The sequence below is a fragment of the Pholcus phalangioides genome, unplaced genomic scaffold (genome assembly GCF_987345545.1).
Source record: "Pholcus phalangioides strain wild (caught in Gottingen) unplaced genomic scaffold, Ppha-v1.0 ptg000017l_1, whole genome shotgun sequence".
NCBI lineage: Eukaryota > Metazoa > Arthropoda > Arachnida > Araneae > Pholcidae > Pholcus > Pholcus phalangioides.
In genome coordinates this window covers 44,140,800-44,167,402 of record NW_028301610.1, presented here as the reverse complement: position 1 = coordinate 44,167,402, position 26,603 = coordinate 44,140,800, and the positions used below count along the sequence as shown (strand labels likewise).

At 34.2% G+C, this 26,603-nt stretch overlaps 1 protein-coding gene and 1 long non-coding RNA gene across 3 annotated transcripts in view; one reads left to right on the top strand and one right to left on the bottom strand.

Annotated features, from left to right (window-relative positions):
* LOC149073496 (uncharacterized) overlaps nt 1-19,362 on the bottom strand; it is a 37,956-nt gene extending 18,594 nt beyond the window's left edge. The window contains exons 1-2 of one of the 2 annotated variants that reach the window (XR_016194336.1): nt 18,532-19,362; nt 2,301-2,422 (exon numbers count right to left, since the gene is read on the bottom strand). This is a non-coding gene — a long non-coding RNA (uncharacterized LOC149073496). Of the gene's footprint in view, nt 1-2,300; nt 2,423-15,184; nt 15,451-18,531 lie in introns of those variants that run through there. The other variant, XR_016194337.1, reaches the window with a different exon arrangement.
* Nucleotides 15,511-26,603, top strand: part of LOC149073495 (uncharacterized) — a 72,932-nt gene continuing 61,839 nt past the window's right edge. The window contains exon 1 of the mRNA XM_089246170.1: nt 15,511-16,454. Within this exon, the coding sequence (XP_089102296.1) occupies nt 15,752-16,454 (703 nt within the window). The 5' untranslated portion in view covers nt 15,511-15,751. The remainder of the gene's footprint in view (nt 16,455-26,603) is intronic.

Here is a 26,603-nt window from a genome sequence, read left to right as displayed (position 1 = left end):
TTACGTTGCGTGTCAGAGTAATTGAGCCGTAGCTTTCGTTGTAGAGAGGGAGTTTCAATGCGTGCATTAGATTTAAATTTTACTGAATTCCGGTATAGAACGTTTGGTATTTCCAGTCAAGGTTCTCAATGGATTAAGGAAAGCATATGGTATCAATTAATATTATGGGATCTTTTGAAATCATCGAAACTATATTATGATACAATATTAATATTTAAAATCTTCTATGGTTCACTCTCATAAAAAGTTACTGGAATTTTTTCGCAAAAACGAGGGAAAATTGGTGGTGTTGGAATATTTTCAATTCGAACAATACATCAATACGACATGATAACTAATTAGAGTCAGAGGCACGGACATGAAGAAAACATTGAGGGGGGCTGAAAATCGCCACTCGTCCCGTACGCAGGAGGCGGAATGGTGCGTTCCATTGTATATTCATGAATTTTTGGGGACTCCGAAATCACAAAATTTATTGCGGGGCTCAGCCCCCGAGGTTCAGGCACCTATGATTAGAGTATATTTTTATCTGGTTAATTGGGGTAAATTATACATTTTACCTTAATTTCAATGTCATTTATAGAGCCCAGATTATATGCAAATGCATAAGTGCGTATGCAATAGCATATTTTAACACTTTCTATAGTTAGTGCATATAAATACATAATATCACCGATATTTTAGAATAAGTTCATATTTGCAGCATTTTTTCTTTTAATCGCATTGTATTAATGTTTTCTCTTTCAAGATTATATTTTCATCTTTTTATTCTTCAAAATTTAATCACATTTCTTCAATTTTTTCAAGAAAATTCCTCAGCATTGGGTATTGATAACTTAAGGGCATATTTTTAGGCATTTTTAAAATGCATATTTTTACATTTTTAAATGAGTGTTTTCTTCATTTTTTTTTTTTTAGTTTTACTACTGATTTTTCTTTTCTCCTAGGCCACACTTCAGTGCTTTTAATAATCTTTTTTTTTTTCATTTTTGTGTATATATATATATTTTTTTTTAATTTTTCAGAATTTTTTTCACTTTAGGGAATATTCTCCTTTTTATGCCATTATTTCCGCATTTTTTCATTTTTGCACATATTTTTTCTCTTTAGGGAAACTTCAAAATTTTTAAATACATATTTTTTCATTATTCATGATATTATGTTTTCAATATTTCTATATATATGAGCTTCAGGGCGGCATATTGATAAATTTTCATGGCATCTTTTTTATTTTATGCACATTTCGGTATTTTTAAATGCATATTTCCACTGTTTTTATGATTTTTTTTTTTCATTTTCGGCACTCTCAGTTGCATGTATATATTTTTTTTGCGTTACTTTTTATTTTCAGTGCCATACTTCGGCATTATCAGATGGATTTATTCTGATTTATTGCACATATTTATGATCTCGGCATTTTTGAGTGCGGATTTCTCTTCATTTTTAGTGTATATTTCAGCATTCTTTTGTGCATATTTCAGCGTTTTATAGTGCATATTTCAGTATTTTTAGTGCATATTTCGCCACTTTTATAGCACGTATAATCCAGGCTCAAGTTATCTGTAAACAGAATCTTGCTCAGTAAAGTTGAATAGTTTCTACCTTCAATTTTATTTTCAATTCCTTAAATTTGGTGCGATTTTATAAATCTGTGAACACTTAAAATTTCAGTAGCCTTTAAAAAATGACAGACAAGGAATCAACTCTTTCTAGATATGAAAATGTATTGCATTTGTATCATCCAATTTATGCCAGTGGACATGTATGCGAAAAATTTTCACTTTTTGGGTTTAACAGCTGCGGTTGGATATCTTATTTTGCCATCCAAGTTTTTCCAGAAACGTGATTATGTATCTCCTCTTGTTGCAAAACATTTTATGAAATGACATCCCATAGAGTAACATGGGTGGATTAAACATTGAAACGTCATTTCCTAAGGTTTTGATTTTTTTCATATTCCTGTTTTTGGAATCAGCGGGATGATATAGCCTTTTTTTTACTGGAAAATGACACTTTTTTAAAATACCAATAGAAATTGAGAAAATAAATTCGGTATAATGGGTTTTTTGACCATTAATTCGTCGTGTATAGTGAAATATATACGAGACCGCATAGAGTGTTAGAATGTGAATAATTTCATTGTTGGACTAAAATCTAATAAAATGTTTATTATTGAAACGGAATTTAATTTAATTATAAAAACAATGAAATATTATTCTATTCAATTTCCAGAAAGACATCGCATTAGATGACCAGCTCTTGCTGTTTCACCATGTAAAAAAAGCCTTTTGATACTTAACCAGTCAAGCACACTTCCTATGTCTTGTAACCTTCTAAAACCACCAAAAGAAAATTGCTTGCATTTCTTTACAGAATGATGTTCTGAAGGTCAGTGTCCTCTATGTATCATTACCAGAGAGTCCTGAAATAACATAGTCCATGTAATTACATAGCCGTGGGTACGAAGATCCAATTTCATTTTTACGGTCAACAACAAAGAAACTAAAATAAATTTTCTAACATATTTCCAGCACACAAAAAAATTACGTTTCATGACAAAATAAGTGTTATATGTGAAAACACCTCGATATTTAATGTATCTGACTACATTTAAAACGTCATTTTGGAAGAAAATATAGACTTTAATTTTTCAATATTTTATGAAAGTCCCATCTCTTATAATTCTGAAATAGGCCTTGTGCTGTTTATATCACGCTTAGAACCAAAGTTACGTATACATTAGTGTTGAGTTTTTACGTACAAGTAATCCGTGAATAAAAACTTTAAACTTGTTTAACAAAGAATGCTATTTTCGACATTTTTACTCTAGTTTGAAACATGATTTCCAAAAATATATTGATTGATATAACAAAATTTTAATATAATATTTTTTTACATCATGTTAACGTTTTGTACCAAAATCATATTTTGGTACATACATCTGCCACATATATTTGTCTAATTACAGTTTTTTATGCATGATCTGTAGAATAAAATTTCAAAAATTCTGATGTACAACAACAGATTTGGGTGTAACGAGAATACCATACAATCCTTTGAATTTTGGTACCAAGCCGCTGCACCATCACTAGTTAAGTCTACTGTGAAAAAAAATTCATTCAGAGAATTTTTTGCAATCGTGTTTCGCAAATTACATAATTTTTTTTTTAAATTTGACAAAAAAATGACTTTCGCAGACTGACATGACTTACATAGTCCATAATTTATTACTGTTTTCGCTATTTCGAGTCACTTTCTATCAAAAAAATATTAGTAAAGCTCACTCCAGTAACATTTTGCAGAAAAATGACAAGAAAAAATAGTCTGATACCTCAAAAATGCAAAAATATTTTCATTAAAAAATCGAATGGATGTATAAAAACGTGTTATTTATGTGCGAAAACAATGATTTTCTCGAACCGAAACAATTTTGTCGATTAAATCTAAGACATCATTGGAACGGAACGTAATCTCCATTTATGGAAATTTCATATTACCATTATTACTATCATTATTATCATTAGAAACAGTAGCATCTATACTTATTTTTAAGAAACTATACCGCCAGTACAAAGATGTTTATCTCGAATGTAAAAACCCGTCTACCGGTCTTGTAAAAATATATGCAAATGCGCTTAAGGAGGATGAGTATACATACATATATAATAATCATATACCTATTTTATTTTTTCCATATTTTATTCCTTTTTCACTAAATCGCATGAGTGCAAAACGGGGAAGCAAATATCTCATAGAAAAATAATCCATCCGTAGCCATATTCAGTCATTGATGCATGAGTTTCTTAATGGAATGTCATCTCGTTTTTTCTCATAAAAGTTACTAAAATAACGAATGTTTGTGAGATAATGGAGTTGGTTCATTGAATATTTCTTGTGGTCGAAGTTCGAAACAGAAACTCTCTATGCAAATTATTCTACAGTAATTAACTTGATGAGAATATCTTTGAAAATTTTCTCAGAAATTTGAATTTCCGTAAATACAGGGTGTGCGAGCTAAAGATATTCAAAAGTGTTTCTCAAAGTGCGAGTCGTGGCTCCTCGGGGCATCGCGGTGAGTTGGAAATATTGATTTGTGGGTCTATTTGTGATTTGAAGTGGTTCTTTTATAAGGTTAAATAAGTATAAAACTATTCCGGGGAGTCGTAAGTGAACCATGAATCGGGCAAGGGAGCCGCGGATGACAAAAGTTTGAAAACCAATGGCTTATGGTGACAGAACCACAGATGATTACTAATACATTTTAGCTGATTAAGAGGGCCAACTGTTTACTAGATTTGAGGTGTTAATAAATCAACTACTGCAGACATACGCTGTTAATACGGATGTGGGAGTCTTCACATTTTACTCAGTTTAGACGCAGCGTCAGTGTGCATGACTGATTTAAATTCAGCTAGCCTAAGCACGAACTCAACAATAGAGCAACTAAGCTCTTATGTTGTGGCGTCCACATGCTATATACCAGTGTTTCTCAACCACCGGGCCTTGGCATCATTCATACCGGGCCGCAAGTGATTGGCCGATTATTTTTTCCCATTCATTTCTCGTTAGTCGTATGTTTGACCGGGCCCTCTACTTACAAAAGTAGACAAATTCGGGCCGCGGGCTTCCAAAGGTTGAGAATCACTGCTATATACTACTATTAAACCTTCTAGTTTCCGTCCTCCATAGTTGGTCCATTCTAATCTTTGCAAGAGCGATAATAATAACCGAATAATAACATTATCCGTGATTCTAATAAGCGGTGTCAACTGTATATGCTGTTGATGTTTTTTCATTATATTCGACATCTATATTTTTTATGGGCATCTTTTTCAGCCACCTCGTTGGGCAATTTGCGTGCTGTGGCCTTTGTATTTGTATTTGGTGCCTGTGTCGTGCACCAATTGTCAAGTTTGTTTCTCAGGAATGCCTGTCGTGTGTTCCAGAAATGCTGCAATCTGGCTTCCGAATCGGGAAGCAAACAACTCAGCACGCAACTCATATTTTGTCTGTATCACATATTATGTGTGAATTTTAAATGTTGTAGGCCTAATCATACTTTCGGTGCAGAGACTATTTTCAATTTGAGATTGGCTCTCATTTGTATTTTGGAGTTGAAAAACCACGGGAAACTAGTTCCAGCTGACCGCGGTGACACCAATGTGGCAATCAGTGCAACTGCTGTGAAAAGTATCTCATAGTAGCAGTGACCATGCGCGACATTGGTAGAAAAGTTGGATTAAAAACTTAGAGCAACCCCTTATCAACGGTGCAGCACTTTCATTGCAAAGCATATTTGATTCTCTCAGTATTAAGCCAGCGTTTCCCAACCTATGGTCCGCTGGAAGATTTGATAATTTAATTCTAATCAAATGAAAAATTATTCAATTGTTGTGATTAATATTACTGATACCTTATGGGGGGTTCCTAATAAAAAATATTATATATGCTCAATTACTCCTCTATATATAGTCAAGATAAAGTTATCTCACCGAGAAAAATACAGGAAGTAGCCATGGCCCCCACATCCTGATGCGGGGCCCCTAGGATGGGACCTTTGGCGGGCCCCCAGACTAGACTTTTCACGGGCCCCTTTATAGTGAATTTATGGCATGAAAAAACAAAAAAAATTATGAGAATCGTCCCGGGCCCCAGGGCTGGAGCCCTGTCAGCCTCCCCCTTGTGGGGGCCATGGAAGTAGCTATACTAAATACGGGATCTCACTAACTGTTGGCAAAAAAATGCAATTTGTAACAAATTTGCAAATTAGTGCTAAATTGAAAGGTGGGGAAATAAAAAGGTTCCTTCAAGTCGCAGTAAACCAAAATTTATTTCACGAAAAAAAAAACATCCATCGATGAGTTGACCATATTTCATTAAAAAAATAGGGGGAATTAGGATCTTAAACATGGTAAAATGCGGCCAATTTTTATTAACCACGCTGCTAAGAAATGAGTGGCTATTGGAAATCGCAGTGAATTTGAATTAGTAAAACGTTTAACATGGTTACAAATATGTGAGATGAATATTTTTTTCATGATTTTAGTAAATATTTCAAATTTCAATCAACTTCGTTGAAAAAACACGTGGTAATTATATAAGAAAGTCCGGACAGCCCATGTACATGAATGTCACGTAATAAATGGGGAATTCTTGTATCCGCATGCTCTCTTTTACGGTATATATGATCTCAGCACTCGTGCAGTGTTTAAGTGGTCCTTTAAGTTGTTTCAGAGACATTTTACTGGTCACTGGGTTCCGAAAGGTTGAGAAACGCTGGTATGAGCCATTTCTTATAAGTACCTTCAGCCCGGGAACCCTGTATTTTCCGACTGAATTTAAATGATTCTCACAATCGACTAAAACACAATATAACATTCAAAAAATAATCCGATCAAATCAAAGAAGACTCGCTACTGCATCATTTCCTTCACGGCCATTCATTGTAAGAATTAATATTCCTATTCAGTTTTAGAAAATAGCTCCAAGCTAAAAGAAAAAGAGACTATTGGACGAGGTGAGTAATCGGCCATAATCATCGTTCATTCGGAGGTCAGCAGCAGCAGCAACAATTGTTTGGAACAATATCGTTCCCAGAAACAATGCAGCCAAAACTCCATTAAGAGAGCGTTAAAACGTAAATCGGGGTTTCGCGTTTTGTCGTTAGGCGCTAACCCTCGACTACGATACCCAACAATAAGATTGTATCTACAGCTAAACGACATTTTAGCGAGACTTGAACCCCTTCGGCCTTTTGTGTTCTGGACTCGTGCAAGTTCAGCTAAAACCCCGGAACTTGACACACATCATCCCGTCCTCTTTTCACATAAAACCCACCGCTTTCACTTACACCATCATTAACAGTCGCCACCGAACGGAAAGCAACTCACCTAAAACACCCGGTCCATATTTATTTGTCCAAGAAAGCATTATTACGCCTCGCTATTTATTGTTGAATTGGGATGGGTTAATATCATCTGTCCGTATATACCAGTGGTTCTCAAACTTTTGTTAAACGTGGCTCCCCCTACCCAGTGTGCGGCTCCCCAGAATATTTTCGTGAATATTTCCCGTATAAAAGAGAACCGTATAATAAAAATGCATTTGTTTCACTAATTTCGAAGAAAAACAGTCCCGTGGGTCACAAAGCTGATCTTGTTGTTGGTTTTGGGTCGCGGTTGAAAAGTGTTAAGAACCCCTGCATTATGGAAATGTCTGTCTGCTGTTCTAACTTGAGCTAAAAATAAGAGTTATCACATGTTTGGCGCGCGGTCAGACTTCATTATTGACGTTCCCGTATTTTCCAGTTATTTTGTCCTTCCTGGCATTTTTTTTTTTGCAAAAATGTCCCATTTTGTAAACAAAATCAACGAAGCTTATTTTAATTTATAATTCTTCACTAGAATCATGGATCAAGGTTATTTGCACAATTTATCAATTTTCTTTTGATGAATATAATTATAATTATAAATATTCATCTCAACTATTTTTCTTTTTTCCAGTTTCAATGAAATACATTTTAAATCATTGCAGATAGGCTGTAGCCGTGTATTTGCCGCCAAAGAAAATCAATATTTGGCAACTTCTCTCACGATTGGCATTATTTTTGGCAAGACCGTAGTAGACCGGTGATGAGTATTTCTCATCGCAATTTCTCGTATTTTTCCCGATCAAATAAGATCAACTTAAGTATTGTATAATTAAAAAATAACTTCGTACAGTGTTTAACAGCATCTAATTATATTTTTCACCATAGAATTCGGGAAAACGTCAACTTTTCTTGTAACGACTTCTGTTATAACGAAAAAATTTCGTGAAATCTTCTATTTCGTTATAACCGAGTTTTTACTGTACCATAAAAAAGTCTCTTTCTCTCTCTCTCTCTCTCTCTCTCTCATACAACAAATGACTATGTATGTATATACAAAGTATAGATATTAAAGGGAAAAATTTTTTTTTGTTAGTGGATCGAAAACGGATCCAGAATCCAGGCAGCACTGGGCCACCTCTCTCGCTTTTACTTCCATGGGCCTCCCCATAGGCCTCCTCCATCTCCTCCATACAAGTTACAGTGGCCTGGTATTGTCTCTGCCGTTCACGAAAATGAATAATGTATCCGATTTTGTGACGCTTTTCAGATAAACGAGGAAAAAATTGAAAGTTCTAGTTTTTATTTTCTTTTTCTATTTTTTTTTTCTTTTTCTTTTTCGTCTTCTGAAGAAAATGCTCTTGAGAAAAAGAGTAAATTTTGTCCTTGTAAGAAGAGTAATACGTGTATGTATAAAAAGAAAAGAATGTAACGTTGTAGAGAAATAGATTGACTCTTTCTTGTTGGTGTATTTATATAGTATACAGTAGATATGTGTGTAAAAGTAGCACTGTCCAAAAGGGTTTTCCAAAATTACGAAATCTTGTTTGGGATTTCATTATTTTTAAGAAAAATATTGCTCATGTTTTTTTGTTCCTTATAAACATTTACCCTCTCAACCGCGTTGACGAGATATCTCGCCTCCTTAAATGCCTGTTATTTTAGCACTGACAAACCTGACAAACAAAGATATTTTGTAAAGTTGATTTCTCAATGAAGAACATATCCCTTACTTTTGCATTAGCTGAAAATTGGACTACTTCATTAAAAAGATATGGCATTTTACAGAGGGTTTAGTGATTTCTACTATGCTGCGGAAAGGAGTAAGAATATTTTCTGTTGATTGTGTATCAATTTTATGTATAGTTAGAAAGTTTCGTCAGATTTCAAGCTTATTTTATTTACTGGTTATAGGCAAAAGCCAAGAAATGTCCCGGTTTCGTGAAAAGTTTTCTTGGATGTCTCCGGTATTTGCATTTTCATTCTAAAAACCACAGCCTAAGTCAGCTATTAATGCGGCTAAACTTTCAAATTACAAGAATAAATAATTAAAAAATAGGATTTATACTATTTCGGATAGATTAAAATGTGTTTTGCATCCAAGGAGTGGAAGGTTGCCAAATGTGATTTGGCTTTGAAGGGTAAGTTGGGCATTTATTTTGAGTATGACCCATGTATTTTTTTCTTCTAATGTGGCACAGGAAAACGAAAAAGCTGGATACACTAATTTAAAATTATTTTACCTGTATATTTTTCCAACTATGGATGGAAAAATAACATATCGTGTATAATATGAATAGAAACATAAAATTGCGCAACATGGATCAATGAATGAATTGAATGCATTTTATGTAGAAGATCGTTTCTAGAACGTTTAATTACTTTGTGGTTACGTCTTCTGAATTATCTTTACAATGTCGATAAAGAAGTGTTATTATATTTGTGAAATTTTATTGCCAGAAATGACAATAAACATGGATTCTCATGTAAATTATGCCACTGGACTTGCAGTATCGTTGATAAGTACAGTGTATGTGACAGCCAAAAGAAATTTCCTAAAAGAACATTTTTTTTAAAAAGTTGGATCAAATCCACGATGACCGAACCAAAATAATGCCGAATTTTTTTTACGGGGTTTCACACGGTTCTTTCACATAGGCTAAGGCTAATCTTGTCCTAGATGATTTTGTCCATTCAAAATTTATTTACTGGGAAGGTAATTTTTTCATCACTTTGCATGGTTTGAAAACAAGCGTGTCTTGTTTAATTGACGTAGATCTTGGTCATCTAGATCAGTGTTTCTTAACTTTTTTTAGTCTATATGGCCCCCTTTACATCATATTTTCTTCTCGTGGCTCCGTCTTATAAACCCCTTCCCTACCCTCTCATCCAGGAGCAAGACCCTTTTTACTTATTGAATGGAATTTAGTCAAAACTAAATTTTTATAATGAACATAAATTTTATGAATGAAAATTGATCTGGACCTGCGAGTTAGGCATGAATCCAGGGCCGTCTCAACATCAGGTAGTAACCGGGGAAACTGATGCTCTGGGGTCGCATACTTAACTGGCAATATCAGTTTGTTTTCGTGCCTACTTACTTGAGAACATCATTGTATGTGATCTCATCATGTATGCCCTCTATGGGAATGATGCCCCCGGGTCATACCTGGATGGGCCCATGTATTAAGATGGTCCTGGTTCTAATGGACAGCTCTGCTGGATTCTGGTAGTAGTCACATTTTTTTACCCACCATATACTTCACTTCAAAACTTTATTTATTCGCAGCTCTTTGTGGCCCAGTGACTACCTCTCACGGTTCCCCTTTCGTCTGATTTTCACCCGTGTTCCCCCCCCCAGAATATCTCAGGGCCACAAGGGGGGGGGGGTCACATGGCCCTAGGTTGAGAACTATTGATCTAGATCACGAGTCATTATGAGTGATTCGGTCCTTGGATATATTAAGTTTTATACCATTCTTAATATATATTATCTTGCCTCTTACAAATTTTTGTTTCGTATTTTTTAACACGTATTCTAACTTCATCAATTTCTTCACATTTAGCTAGCTATATTTGAAACATTTCACTACAGAGATTAAATGGTTCATTAACGATTTGCTTGTAGAAATGACCTAGAATAGTTTTCAAACTTTTGTTATTTCAATCTATTTTGAGTATGTAATTTGTACCGATATAAGATGTTTGATATTTCAAGTTGAACAATTAGCTAATAGAAATCTCAGTGAAAGCTAATATATAAATTGTTTATTAGATATGAATTTCCAAAAATTTCTGATTCAGTATGGCAGAGATTCCACTCATTAATAGTTACCCCTTTTCCAAAACAAGTCTCTACTTGCACCGTGATATTCAAAATAAACTCGAACTATACCCACATATTTCGTTGTTTCCATGAATTTGATGATCTTAATTTTCATAAATTTAATTTTATTTGGATCATTTCCTGGTCCGTAGTAAACGATACCTTTCATCATATCAGTTTCCCCGACTCGTTATTAAATATTTTTGAAAATTTGTCAATTTCAATGTACTATTTTGCATGTAATTTCAAAATTCAAGGATTCAAGTAAGATTAACGCGTTTATCACTCACAACACCAATCGAAGGTTCGCGTATGTAGGTAGCTATCTCTCAATAAAAAAAAAAAGGTATCCGATACCAGATATCAACTTGTCTACAGTTCGAATCACTATTGATGGCGTTCAAGATAGAGACGAACAGTCAAGTGGTTGGGTCACGTGCCGACCGAACGACTGACTGATCTTACCTACCTACAGTACGTATAGCTTCCGACTTATTAGGTAAAAAGCCCCATATATATATTATATAATTCTTTTTTTTTTCTTTTGTCTTCTTTTCTTCTATTACTTTCTTGGTATTTTTTTTTTTTTTTTGGTAGAAACGCCAAAAGAAAAAGACAAATCACCCCCCGTCGAAAAGAGCAAGAAAAAGAGAATGGAGGCACTGACAGTTATTAATTGTTCTGGCCTGGGAAGGATGGAGGGTAAAAGAGTATGTGGTATAAGAGTGAGAGAGAGACAGAGGGTTGAGAGGAGATGTTGGTCGGGTTTGGGAGAAGGATAGCGAAATTATAATGCGATTGCCCGTTCCCGCCATGTTCGTAGCATTTCATTCGCCCTGGCAAAGCTATTGATCTATTTCACCCCCCCCCCGTCGTCGTCCACCACCTCACGAACCTTCCACGTTCTTCAAGAAAATGAGTTGTACGAAGTTGGGGGGGGGGGGGTGGAAGAAAAAATACAAAAATACAAAAAAAAACCCCAAAAAAATGCAATCTCGACTGTTCGAGGTCCTTCTTTCAGAACCTTTTCATTTATAAGCAAAAAAAAATAATAACAACTAAAAATTCACATACGTGTAATAATAACAAATTTGGATTAAAAACTTCCTGGACTTAACCAAAAATAAGTTTTATAAAGCGAAATAACTTCATATCTAGTGTTATGAAAAATCGTTCTGAGCCATCGCTGAATAACTCTCTCTCTCCCTCTCTAGACTAAAAAAAAAACAAATATGGAAGAGAGAGAGAGAGAGAGAGAGAGGGAAAAGAGAGTGTCAGTGGGTCGCATGTCAATAAATAAATGAGATAATTGAACCTATAAATCAATTGGGTAAGAAAAAAAAAAAAATAAAATAACCCGCTCTTGTATTAAATACTTCCTGACTTGTTCTTTTTCGAGACATTATATGCCTAAACAAACACGGATTAAAGGTGTATCGGCGTTAAATACCTCTCTCAGAGTATTCAGCAATATATTTAGCACTTATCGAGATGTTTATCGGTATTTAATTGAAATGTAAATCTAGTCTGGAGGGTCAAAAAATAGATTGATTCATTTTAGTATCAGTACTATTGTGATATTATTGGTTATTTTCTAATTATGTACCGAAATTGATCACGAAATTTGATTTGAAAAATTATCTGAGTCTATGGAATCAATACAGAAACTGTATAGATTATAAATGCATGAATATTCCTCTGATATGTTTTCAATATTAATCCTGACCTGTTCTTTTTCGAGATATTACTGTATATGCCTTAACAAACACGTATTAAATACCTCACTCAAAGTATTTAGCAATATATTTTACACTTAACTCTCGACATATCTAGCGGTATTTAATTGAAATGTGAAATTTTATTTGTATATCTACTTCTGGGGTGCCAAAAAACAAGTATTTCATTCAATTATTTGTGATATTGATTGATTATTTTCTAATTATATATCGAAATCTGATTTAAATAATATCAGAGTATTGGGAATAATTATAGCAGGAGTATAAGATTATAAAGGATTAGGTTAATTATAATATTAGCTACTCTAGTAGAATTATAGTAATATAAATAGAGTCAAATAAAATATTGAATATTGTATTTCAAGTACTGTCCTTTTCGAGATATTATATGCCTAAACAAACACAGATTAAATAGTATATATTAAATACTTCATTAAAATTATTTAGCAATATATTTTGCACTCATCTCTCGAGGTATTTATCGGTATTTAATTGGGATACCAATCTAGTCTAAAAGGTAAAAAAATAGTATTTATTCATTTCAGTAGTAAAAAGTCGTAATAGTAAAAATTCATTTTAGTGTCTGTATCATTGTGATATTATCGATTATTTTCTAGTTGTGTACCGAAATTGGTCATGAAATCTGATTTAAAAAATTATCTGCTTCTATGGAATCAATACGACAACTGTATAGATAATAAATGGCTGAATATTCCTGTAATATGTTTTTAATAACATTAATAGAAAACTAAAATATTGAATATTGTATTTCAAGTACTTTCTGTGACTTGTTCTGTCTCTAGATAGTATATATGCCAAAACAAACTAAAAAAATATCGGTATTAAATACTTCACTCAAAGTATTTAGCTATATTTTACATTTATCTCTCGAGATTTTCATCAGTATTTAACTGAAATGTGAAATTTCAATATTATATCTAGATCGGAGAGTCAAAAAATTAAAATTTATACATCTTATTATTTGTGTTGTTGTGATACTGTTATTTTACTTATTATGTGAAATATCATTAAAACAATTCTCAGTTTTAAGAATCAATACAGTAAGTTTATGTGAATATAAATGATGAATATTGCTCTTATATAGCTTTAATAATCTAAAATTCAACTAAAATAACTGAAGAAAAATCTAAAATCAAATTAATAATCAATTGGATTTCTCAACTGATTCGAAGATTCATATTTCGGTGTACCAATAACCTGTGAAAAATTATCGGATAATGCCGATCGGAATATTAAGAACAATACCTGAAATAACAAAAAACCATTAGTGGTTTTGTAAAATAAAAATTATTTTCAGTATGTTTTGTTCACCAATATATCAGTAATTTATTTGATATGCGTTTCTGAGCTCGCATAAAATATGATTCAAATATTTATTATTACGAAACGAAATTTTACATGTTTTTATTATTTTCATACGTTTCTTCAAAAAACAAATATGATAATAACTTTCTGCATGTTTTTAAAAAGTAAATATAATATATGAATAAAATCGTTTTGAATATTTTATCATAAATAATAATTCAACGAATATTATACATATTTATGAACTGACTATTCACAAAAATACAAAATATTCCTTTATATCCTTAATTTTATATTTAATAATAATCATATCAGAAAAAAATTATTTCATTTTTGTATTATAAAAAATATGTAATTGTAAATAATATCATTCCGATAATATGATTATTATAAAACGTACAAATGTCTAAAAATTTTCACGAATAACAACTACAAAGACAAACCTATCTGAATAAAAAAAATTAATATACCCCGAAATTAAATTCCGTGACGTAATAAATATATTTTTCTCTCTTCACAAACATAAATGCTTTATAAATGCACGATAAATTAAGTTGAAAATAGGAAGACAGAAAAAAAATCAAACAAATATTATACGAAAATATATTTTTTTTGCTACTCCTCTCGTTAAGAGACTCAAAATGAATTACTTCAGGGAATAATTTCTCCTTTTGAAATTTGAAGACTAATACCCTCCTTTCATATTAATGACTAAAGGCTTCAGTATTATAATCGGGTTAGTAGGAGAAAACTCGCGCAAATGCGCTCATAAATTCACGTGTAACAGAACGCAGCCTCTTCTCCAAGTCTATAAAATATGAGCTTGCTGACTGGCCATACCAGACACATACAAACACCAAACCTCCCTTCTTTCCTCTAACATTTTCGCAAACGATTCCTATGTGATCTCTCATCCGAGAGGCAAAAATTAATTAGGATGGTGGAAAAGCCTCAGCCCCTCTCTCTCTCTCTCCCCCCTCAGTCACTTATATTGCACAAACCTATGCTTATGATGGAGAGAAAATGAATATATATACAAACTGTTGTACATGATTCTGGGGGGCCCCCCAACGCAACGCAACATACATTGGAATTGCTTATCAATCAAATCTGCAGTTTCTCTCTTGTAAAGAGAAAAGGGTTGGTTAGTTGTTACGGGTGCGCGTGCGTGTATTTGGCAGTAAACGACAAGTACAAACTCAAAACTAGATCGGAAAAGAGTTTTACGTATTATATATAATAGAGAGCGCGCGAGAGAGAGAGTTGGTGGTAGTTGGTGCCAACACTGGCAGGAGGATCCTCCTGGAAAGAGAACCAAAGAGTAAGAAGGAAGGAGGCGCTACTGGAGCCGTACAAACGCCACAGAACGATCTACAGAGCATCACTCAACGAGCAGACATCGTCAAGGAACGACATACACTAACTTACCTCCTTGGAAAAAAAAAACCCCAACATTTCTCTTGTATTCCGTCTTCGAGAAAAACTCCAGAAAATAAGTCTTCACCTCCGTCTTGAGAATTTCTCCCGTTGTTTTCGTTTGATATTCACATATATATATATAATAATAATAATTTCCGTCGTAAAAAAAAATAATTCATAATTAATAATAAATATTAAAAAAAACGCAAGAAAATACCACCACCAGCAGCAGCAGCAGCGGCGGCGGCACCGGCGGCAAGCGCTCACAAAAAATATTTTCTCGCCTAGTATTTACCTCCTCGGCACCGAAAAAAAAATTCCTAAAAAACTAGTCGCCTTTTTTTTTTTTTCCTTTTCCCCGCCGGTCCTCCGACATGGACTTGAACTCCACGAGCGTTCTGATTGGTCGACGATAGTCACGTGCGCGCTGGGGCCGAACCATATTCGGAATAATGCGCTATTAAAAGTGTGGCGGCGGCAACCGAGTGAGCAGTAAGAGTCATAATTCATCAAAAATTGCCAGGGGGACGACGAGGCTGGCAGATTATTGAGGAAAGAGGCAAAAGAGGCGAACCCATGAGTTCGTATCAGTTTGTGAACTCCCTGACTTCGTGCTACGGCCAGGGAAGGCCTGATGCAACTGCTCCGGATTACTACACGCCTCCGGTGCAGGCTTACGGGAACTGTTACAGCGGGCCCGCATCGCCCGTACCACAGCAGCAACAGCAACAACAACAGGCGCATAATTACGGACACTATGGTCAGCATTTGACCCATCACCAGAACGGTGACCAACAGCAACATTTTAGCAGTTGCTCCCAACAGCAGCAGCAACCACAGCCGAGACTGACGTTGCCGATAACAGCGAGTCAGAGTCCGAGGACTCCGACGCCATCCGTGACACCGGTACCGAGTTGCAAGTACGTCGAACCACCGTCGGTGGCATCTCCCCAGGACTTGAGTACGACGAGCTCTAACAGTTCGCAGCCGGCGGGGAGCCCGGATCCGGGCCAGTCACCACCACCAAGGCATCTGCAACCGGGCGGCAAAACAACTTCACAGGGGCATGGTCTGTCGTCATCGGGCCCACTGAGTCCGGAATCGTCTTGCGACGAGCCGAGCCCGCAGTCATCACCGACGTCCCAGCATGCGGTCCCGAACGGTCCCAGCACGCAAACGAATACCAACAGCACCAGCTCCAACAGCGGTCAGAAGGCTAGTAATTTTCAAAACCCGCCGCAGATATACCCCTGGATGAGAAAAGTACACGTCGGTCAAAGTAAGTGCATTTATATATATATATTCCTATTATTTACAATATTTTTTAATGTACCTAAATATACTCCGTACCGTTTTCCACGGTCAAAAACAAAATTTAATTTGAAATTTATCAATTTTCTTATTATTTCCAATACATAAATAAATTTAAAACTCAAAAATGGAGACGGTACAGTGTATATAACACCTAAAAATACTAATTACAAGCCCAACAGGTACACGGACATTCACTAAAATCAAAGAGGGACGATGCATATAATTATCATAATTATTACAAATATTTAAAAAAACACCATGTTATAATTATTATTTTCTTATTATTTTCAAATATTTTCTCAAGAGAGCAGCATTTCAGTGTTTATCATTAAAAAAATGGTAATATTTTTTACGCATTTACATTCATTGTGAAATTATTTTCTCGAAATTATCGTTGAAGATATTTATAATTAATTATTTTTGATCTAAATAGCACACAGGAACATATTGAACATGTACTGAATTCCAAGGTGGACGCGATTATTAATGTTATACACGCCCACCCACGCGTTACGCTCGCAACAAAAAAAAAACAACATTAGCACGTGCTGCTTGTTGAATAGCGTAACCAATCGAAATAATAGATTAATAATTTCATGTTATTGTTTGTTTTTCTTGAAAAATTTAATATGATAATTAATATCTTGGGTGTGTTTTGTGTGTGTGAAAAGAGAAGAAATAAAGGCAACGTGATTAGATTTACAAAATATATAAATTAATCAAATTATAAACTACGTCCGATTAGTGTTATAATTAAACAGTATTTTTTTTTTAGTTTTTTTCTTGCAATATATAATACCACACATATTAATTATTTTAAAATATTCTCTACAACACGCGTCATTTATCAAAAAATTTCGATTGTGGTTTATAGTTTTATATGTTTCCAATTGAATTGATTCAATAAAATATATATTTTTTACCTAAAAATTGTTGCGTTCTTTTTCCTCAAATATAAATTTACATTTACGAATATTCGAATATTTTAACATAATCGAAAAAAAATATATATATATTAGCATCTCTGAAATGATAATGATTACAGATTTTAGTCGATTTCCAATTCCGAAATACTTTTTTGCATAGTTTTTCTGATGAAAATCTTATTTCTTATCATAAAGCCGATTTAATTGGCCGAATGATTAGCGTGTTGTATTTATAATTACTTGGTTCGAATCCCGTTTTGTAAAAGGACGAGAATATTGATCGCCAGAATCGGTGTAAAGATTGATATCCGATCAAAAATTAATATCGTCAATACATTATTAATAAGTCCTGCTGATTTGTTTATATGGAGTAAGTTTATTTAATTATACGGACTTTAGCATTTTCATGTGCCGATACATTTACACACAATTTGAATTTTATAATGATAATTATTTAAAGCCTGTAATTACGTAATATTATCTAAATCGCGAGCGGGCGACGTTTTTGATTACTTACATAATCATAATGAAAACATTAATATCTAATATAAACATAATTAAAAACTAGAAATAAATTATTAAATCAGCCTATGTGTATAACTGGAAAGAAGAAAACCGTAGAAAGGTAGTTATAAACATAATAATATGTGAAATATTGAATAGTAATGATGAAAACATCATAAATGATCAAATATATAAATATTATAAACATCATATCGATAATAATATTGTCATCATACGGAAAATAAACACATCAACTATCTATACGGAAAATAAACAAACAAAAAAAAAATCACACATTAAATACTTACTACGCTAAAAATTCATATATTATTTTTTAATCAAATATCATCGCAGATATTTTAATTGATAAACGATAGATTTCTTTGGGATATTCCTGAATTTTTATCGAAATTCTTGAGAATCTTCCACTCATTATAATCTCATTGATATATTTTGAAAATGTTATCATTATATTCCTGCGTATAAATATTGTTTTAGTTTATAACATAGAGATAATATTTGTATTAAATTTATATCCTGAAAATAATGCGTTTGTAAACATATAGTAATGTATTTCATATCCACAATATAATACGGAAATTCAAGACTTACCTCAAACTCTTCTTCACGTGGAAGGTCGATATAAATTCATTATTTTATTATCTTTTCGTCACGAGTTGAAACAGTCACAGAAATAATAAATAATATTTTCAGACCCAATGTTTTGTGGTACACGTTACGAATAGTAAAAACGCGATAGAGAAAGAAACACCGAAAAAATAATAAATAAATCATCGTCGGACATTCCTAACTATAGCCGGTCTCTTTCATACGTAGACGTCATTTTTCTTCTTTCAACGGATTTGAAAAATACGTAAAAAAATATTAAAAAATAAAATAATAAATGACTTATGAGTTCACGCACATATTTACGTTCCTATTCGACCTGGTTCAGAGGTCGAAAATACTATATAAATGTTTATGAGATCTGTGACTAGCATATTGTAAGCATACCGAGTAAATACTTGGTCATTCCTTTCGAGGGTCATCAATATCCAACACACACACACGCACACTTGATCATTATTGAAAATAATGACGGACAAAAAAAAAAAATGATGTCAAATGATTTTTTTTTTACGGCCGTAAATACGTATTTCCGATGTTGAAGAGAAAAACGCGCACGCACTTTTATGCTGACCATTCGAGTAAATTACGATAATTTTCGAATGTAATCAATCACTAAATACTTGAAAAAATTCTAAATTTCTTGTTAGAAATTCCGAAAAAAACAGAAATTGAAAGTAAAAATCACGAAAACGCACACGTAAGAATCGCAGCACTACGGCCCACGGCGGCTTACATTGGCCGTCTGAAGCGCTGCTCCGGTCGGCGGCCGCTTTTCAAGGCGCTCCGAGGAGGCCGTAAATTTCGGCTGTCACGGGGGGGGGTTCCTTTTTTTTATTCTCTCTTTTTTTTCTCTCTCTCTTCTCTTTTTACCTTACCCGCCCGACCAAGCAAGCCCATAAAACGGTCCAGACTGGGCCTATAAAACTTTCCAACTGGGCCCATAATTTTTAGCCAGGAAGTCCCGTTTACGCCCTCCCATCTCTCGCATGTATGTGTGCGTAGGGCTATAAAAACGCATGCTGGAAAGGAGAAGGGTGAAAGAGAGTGAGGAAAAAAAAAAAATAATAAAATATATAATAATAATAATAATAATAAAGCGAACATTGGTGCTACATTACGATGGTTGTTGTGAGCGAGGTGTGGGGGGCCCCTAAGAAAAAGAATGAGAATCAGTGGCCGTACGTAGTTAGAAGAAGTAGTAGAGTGGGGCGCATTTACTCCCGACAGTTTTATGGGCCACCATAAAATCGGAGGAGCTCAGCTCACACAACCTCCAAAAAGAGAGCAGCAGCATCCAAAAGAGAGAGCAAGAGAGAGCCACTGAATGAATGTGTGTGCGCTCTCCCGAACTCGTAAACCAACTCGTGAGAGCTGGTAAGTAAGTAAGGGTGGGCGAGAAAACCGTTTAATTTGCTTTCATTGCCTTCTGTGCTGAGAGCATTATTGCTCTTGAAACACACATATACACGAGACTTAGCCACCCCCCACTCCCCGACTCTTTTATAGATGTACTTGTAAATGAGGAGTTATTGGGAAAAATAACTACGAGTTGTGATAGAGGATCACTTCCGAAATTGAGTTGCTCCCACTTGTTCTGACACTGAAATAATGATAATAGCAATAAACAACCAAGAGAATAGAGTCGGTGAAAAGTGACTTCGTTTAAAAAAAATTGTCTGTCATATCCATTGCATTCTTTCACCATCTTTTTTTTTCTCCTGTCTATGACATTTATGGATGGGAGAAAAATACATATTTTTGGTGAATATTTATACGATATGAATTTGTTTGAATAACGGCATTAAAGGGACACCGCCGAATTTTTTTCACCGTGGTTTCCAATAATAAAGCCGCGGCTCATACCTAGCATTTCAGCTAACGAATTATATACTCTTAAAGTTGGAGTTTTTAGCTCGTGTGCTAATAGCATTATTGCTCTTGAAACACACATATACACGAGACTTAACCACCCCCGTCCTCTTGACACTTTTATAGATGTACTTGTAAATGGGGATTAATTAGGAAAAATATAACTACGAGTTGATAGAGGATCACTTCCGAAATTGAGTTGCTGCTCCCACTTGTTCTGACACTGAAATAATGATAATAGCAACAGACAACGGGTATAATAGTCGGTGAAGTGACCATTTAAAAAAAATTGTCTGTCACATCCATTACATTCGTCCACGATTTTTATGGACGGGGAAAAAATATATATTTTGGAAAATATTTATATGATATGAATTTGTATGAAAATAACGGCATTGAGAAAGAGAGGAGACAGCCGAATTTTTTACCATGATTTCCAGTAATAAAGCCGCTGCTCGTATCTAGCTCTCTTTAGCCGGATTTATAGCTAGGTCTTAAAGTTAGTTTTTAGCTCATGTGTACTGAGAGCACATTATTGCTCTTGAAACACACATGTACATAAGACTTAACAGCTACCACCCCTCCCGATTCTTTTATAGATGTACTTGTGAATGAGAGCGAATCTCGTTGTGCATTTTGCCTGTTGTGGCCTTGTATGAGGAGTTACTGGGAAAAATAACTACGAGTTGATAGAGGATCACTACTGAAATTGAGTTGCTCCGACTTATTCTGACACTGAAACGATAACAGTTTTTTGAACGATAGTCATTTGAATTTGTAATAACTATTTAAATCGTGATGCATAGTGCTTGCATTACATAAATTATATTATGATAATTATGACAAAAGTTATGAATAATAATTTCACATATATTTGTTGGGTTTAACGTTTTTTTCCCGCAATTTTTCAGCAATTATAATTATGATCGGTGATAGTATATACTTTTGGCAATGATTTTGATGACAATTGGCGATGTCCCATATTTTACGGATTATTATTTAATAATAATTACCAGTTTATCCTGTTTACCGTATCATACTCAATGAAATAATTTCATCAGATATCGTTTGAATATTTTTTTTCGTGAAATACTGTACATTTTTGAAAACTGTGATTTGTTGTAGTCCTTTATTTCTACATCGTTTAGCAATTTTAGCAGTGACTAACTAATATCATTTAAAGCAGTAAATTTCAATTTTTGGTAAAAATTAGTGATGTTCCTTATTCAAGATATATAAAACTCCTGCACTCTCTCTTCGATGATGTATGGTGACACGTTTTTGCCGCCTGGGGCAAACATGATTTTGCCACCCCACAACTAGAAAATTCGATAGTTTTACAATATGGTGTTCTTTGTTCCCACCTCAAACTGCCGCCTTTAAGTTTTGCCGCCAGGGGTAGTTGCCCCTCCTGCCCCTTTCAGTTCCGGCCCTGTATGATGAACCCGAGTATGAATGTATAATTCTATTTGAATCCATATGGATATTACTAATATCAATTAGACCAGGATACACTATAAAAAAGTATTAGACAAGATCTTTTAAAAAACTTGCAAAAAAAACAACCATTAAGCCTATTGGTTACATTGATGAACTTACTGGTTACATTTTTCAAATATTATAAAAGAACTTTCTAAAACTTGTATAGCGTAATCGCGGCCATACAACGGGTGAATTATTTTATCAAATCTGCCTGTGGACCACCTCTGGTCCGCGGTCCATAGGTTGAGAAACGCTGAGCTAGCGAATTATATCAGCTTATAGCTTGTTTTTAATGTCCACCTCTTGTGGATTATTCAAATGTGTATTGAGAGCATTATTTCTCTTGAAACACACACATACACGAGACTTAACCGACCCCCCCACACACACAACCCGACTCTTTCATACATGTACTTGCAAATCAGGAGGTTTTGGGAAAAATAACTATACGAATTGATAGATTATCACTTCTGAAATTGAGTTGTTCTGCACTGAAATAATGATAATAGCAATAAACAACGAAAAGAAAATAGTCGGTGAAGTGACTTCATTTCAAAAAATTGTCACATCCATTACATTCTTTTACCAACTTTTTTTCCTCTCTGATTTTTCTTGTATTTATGGATGGGAGAGGAATGTATTTTTTGAGGGAAAATATATATATATTTGTAAAAAAACAACAAAGACCATCAAATTTCGTACCGTGATTTCCAGTGATAAACTACCGACTTGTGGTTGATTTACAGTCTCTCTCTCTCGTGGTTTATCCAATAATTTTTTTTTCTGGCATTCTAATGAATTTGTATGAACGTTTTTACTATAGGATAATGTTTAATGACTAATATTATAAGATTATTAAAGAAAGCAAAAGGTAATTTGTATCAGATCATCCATTTGCCCTTTTCTCCGTGGTCCGACTGTACATGTATACCAACGTATTCAATTCTTTAATGCTTACTTATATCTATAATTATTTAGCTATAAAATGTTCTGTAGTTTTTTTTTTCATGCGCGGAAATCAATTGAATTGAAGTAAAAAACGCAAAATTTACTTTTAATAAATCTCACAATGAAATAACAGCAATAAACAATAGCAAAGAAAAAAAGAGAATTAGTCGGTAAAGTGGCATATCTATTACATTCTTTCACCAATTTATCTTTCAATTGCTTCTTATATTTATGGATTGGAGAAAAATATATTTTTGGGAAAATATACGATATGAATTTGTATAAATAACGGCATTGAAGAGACCGACGAAATTTTACCGGGATTTCCAATACGTAATAAAGCCGGGCTTATATCTAACTAATTATTTTAGTTTATAGCCACCATTTAAAGTTGTTTTTTTAGCTCTTGCGGACAACTGAAATCCACGTCCTATCCAATACTTTTTTCCCGGCATTCTGAAGAAATTTCATGAATATTTTTAATCCAGAAATTTTTTAATAATTAATGTCATACGATTCTTAAAGAGAATAAAATAGGTTAGAAATAACAAATTGAGTTAATCAAATCTGAAACTGAAATAATTATAACAGCAATAAACAACGAAGAGTAGGCCTATAGTCAGTGAAGTAATCTTCACAAAAAATGTCATGTCTATTTAAATTCTTTCACTAATTTATCCTTCCGTCTCAAGAATTTTTTTTCTATTTTATAGACGGGAGAAAAATATATTTTCGGGTAGAATATTTATGTGATGTAAATTCTTTTTTTGTTTAAATACACAGAGTCAAACTCAATTACGTATAAGGGCATTGAAGGTATGTACCACCGATTTTTTACTCTGATTTCTAGTTATAAATCCGCTGATAATATAGCATTTAACGTTGGTTTTTCAAGCTGAGTGCCGCGGCTCATCTAATAAATTTTTTCCCGACATTCTAATGAATTCTTATACAAATACAACAACAAATACAACAAATACAACGCCACAACAGGCAAATTGCCCAACGAGGTGGCTGACTTAAGAACATCATGGATCCCCGAGCCATTTTTTGGAGGCCCCACCTACTACTGCTACACCCCCCCCCCCCGCGGAACCCCCCAATGAACCCCAACGAATCGGTACATGCGGGAATGTGCGTGTACGTGTAGTGCAACCTGACGTAAAGTTTGTTTCTGTGTAATGCTTGTTATGTGTAGTGCTGTCATCTGCCCCCAGTTTTTCTAACTATGAGTGAAGTGTTATGGTTGAATGATTTACCATTGTAGGACTGTTGCTCTCTGTGGCGAGACTTTTTAACGGGGAGATCGGCTCGCATTTGCGCCTTGAAGTTGGGAACCACAGAAAACCAACTTCAGCCGACCACCACTGTGGGGTTCGAACCCGGATCCTCGCATCACGAGTCCGGCACTATAACCACTCGACCACCACAGCGGCCGTGTATATATTTTTTTAATTCAGGAAATGTTTAATGTTATACAATTCTTAAAGAAAACAAAAGGTAAGTTAAAAATGCAAAATTAAATTTCAATAAAACTGACAATGATATAACAGTAATGGCAATAAACAACCAAAAAAAAAAAAAGAAGAGAGTAATATATTACATTAATTTCATTTATCATCACTTAATTTGTTATCGTTCATTTTCCGAAGAATATTTTCTTATACTTACGGATGGGGGAAAAAAAATGTGCAAAATATTTATATGATACGGGAATTTGGATAAATACAGTCAGATTCGATTATAACGGCATCGAACGTACCACCGAGTTTCTTGCAGAAATTTCCAATATTAAAGCCGTGTCTTATAAAGTGTTTTTTAGCTCTCGTGGCTATATAAATCGAAAGCCACATTCTATCAAATAAACTCTATTCCTGGCCTTTTATGGAATTTTTATGAACATTTTAACTCACGGAAAGCATTTAACGATTCTCAAAGGAAACGGAAGGTAAGTAAAAGTAAAAAATAGTGTAATTCTTAATGAATATTACGTGCGGCTTATATGAAGATGCGACATCTCTAGAGACTAATGTTTTTTTATCCGGTAATATTTCTAGTTGCGACTTATATATATCCCCCTTCACTGTATTTATTTTATTCACCGAAAATACGGTACTTATAATTAAGGTTTAGGTTTTTTACCATTATAAATAATGTAAATTTGCACCGCAGTTGAATTTTTGTGTGCAGAAATTTATGAAGTACCTTTAAAAAATGTGAATTCATGATAAAAATTACAAGAATATTTTTCACTTTCAAGGCTAAGCTTAAATAATAATAGCTCGGATTGAAAGGTTAAGTATCCTGATAACGATAAAGAACAATACTTATAGTTTACTTATGGGTACAAAAAACACATTAACGGCTTCTAGGAACTCCGCCGAAGTTCCCATGTGCTATGGTTGGGAATCTAATTGTGGTCAACAGTTAATGAAGCAAAGAATTCTGTTTTTACTGTTATAGTTAACAATAAAAAAACCGCAAACAGTTCATTGATATATTAAGCTCGAATGTCGAGATTTTCGAGAAACATCACAAAAGTCTGAAAATGTGTTGTTCTACCCGAAGTCATCGCATTTTAGATCATGTCAGAAATGACGGGAATTGACGTTGTTCTCTATGAGGATTTATAGCCCGAGTTTACGTTATAACCGAGTTTGACTGTAATTATTTTAATTTATTGCCGTTTTATATTGAGGAACTTGGAAAAATTATGGTTGAGGACTGGTTGAGGAGTATGATACTTGCAACTGAAAATATATATGGGATACAAAAGTTGAAATGGATGGCTTATAAATACTTGAGTGGATCCCAGTGGGGCCTATGATGCTTTTTTTTTCAAGGGCCATAGAAGGGTGACCCACAGAAATGTGGGGAGCAGAAAAGAAAAAAAAAGGGGTTAAGAATTCAACGTTGCTTCTCGAGTAGAGGGTCAAACCTCAACGCAAACGCCCATCTCTTCTTACCTCCCTCCTTATCTGTCACTAGTACCATTAATATCTTGTGAGAATGAATAACCAGTCTGGTTAATGGATACGAGGGTGAGATAGAACCAAAAAAAAAAAAAGAAGCCAAAATGCCCTTTTTTTTTTACATGAGTTTGTTCACTATTCATACCTTTTAAACATACGCCACTGATTTAAAAACTCTCAAAATTAATATGGGCATTTTCACTCGATTTTTCACTATTGTTCGTGAATGAAAAATATCTACCCACAATGACAGTTGTCACAATAGTCTAATAGAAGTAGAGAGAAATAGAGAATCGGAAGCGAAATAATTTCGTAACTGAAACGGTCATCGTTCAGTATACAGTGTATAGCCGCTCCTCTATTGATTCTAGTGTGAGCAAGTAGATCAAACCACCCGATATGCGTTATTGATTATCGATCAGTGAACGCAAAGATCCGTGCGGAGCCCCTGTAGGGGAGTCGGTGCTCCCTCTCACTCTCTAGTACTCGAGAAGAGTCGAATTCTATCGTGACAGAGATACGCTTTTACCCTACTAAAACGGCCTTAATTATAACATTGGTCGTGTTTCCTTACTGTTCTGTTGCGGGGAGAATTGTTACGGAAGGTAGGACGAATAGCGTTGGGAATTCTACGATATTGCTCGTTTTAGTCTTGAATCTGCTGGAATTTTTTTCAAAAAAAAGAAGAGTTTTTGTATATATGTCAAGGGTAATTTTATCCAGAGCTTGACAAATCGCAAAAAAGTTTATGTGCCAGCTGAATTACTTAAAGGCATAGTATTA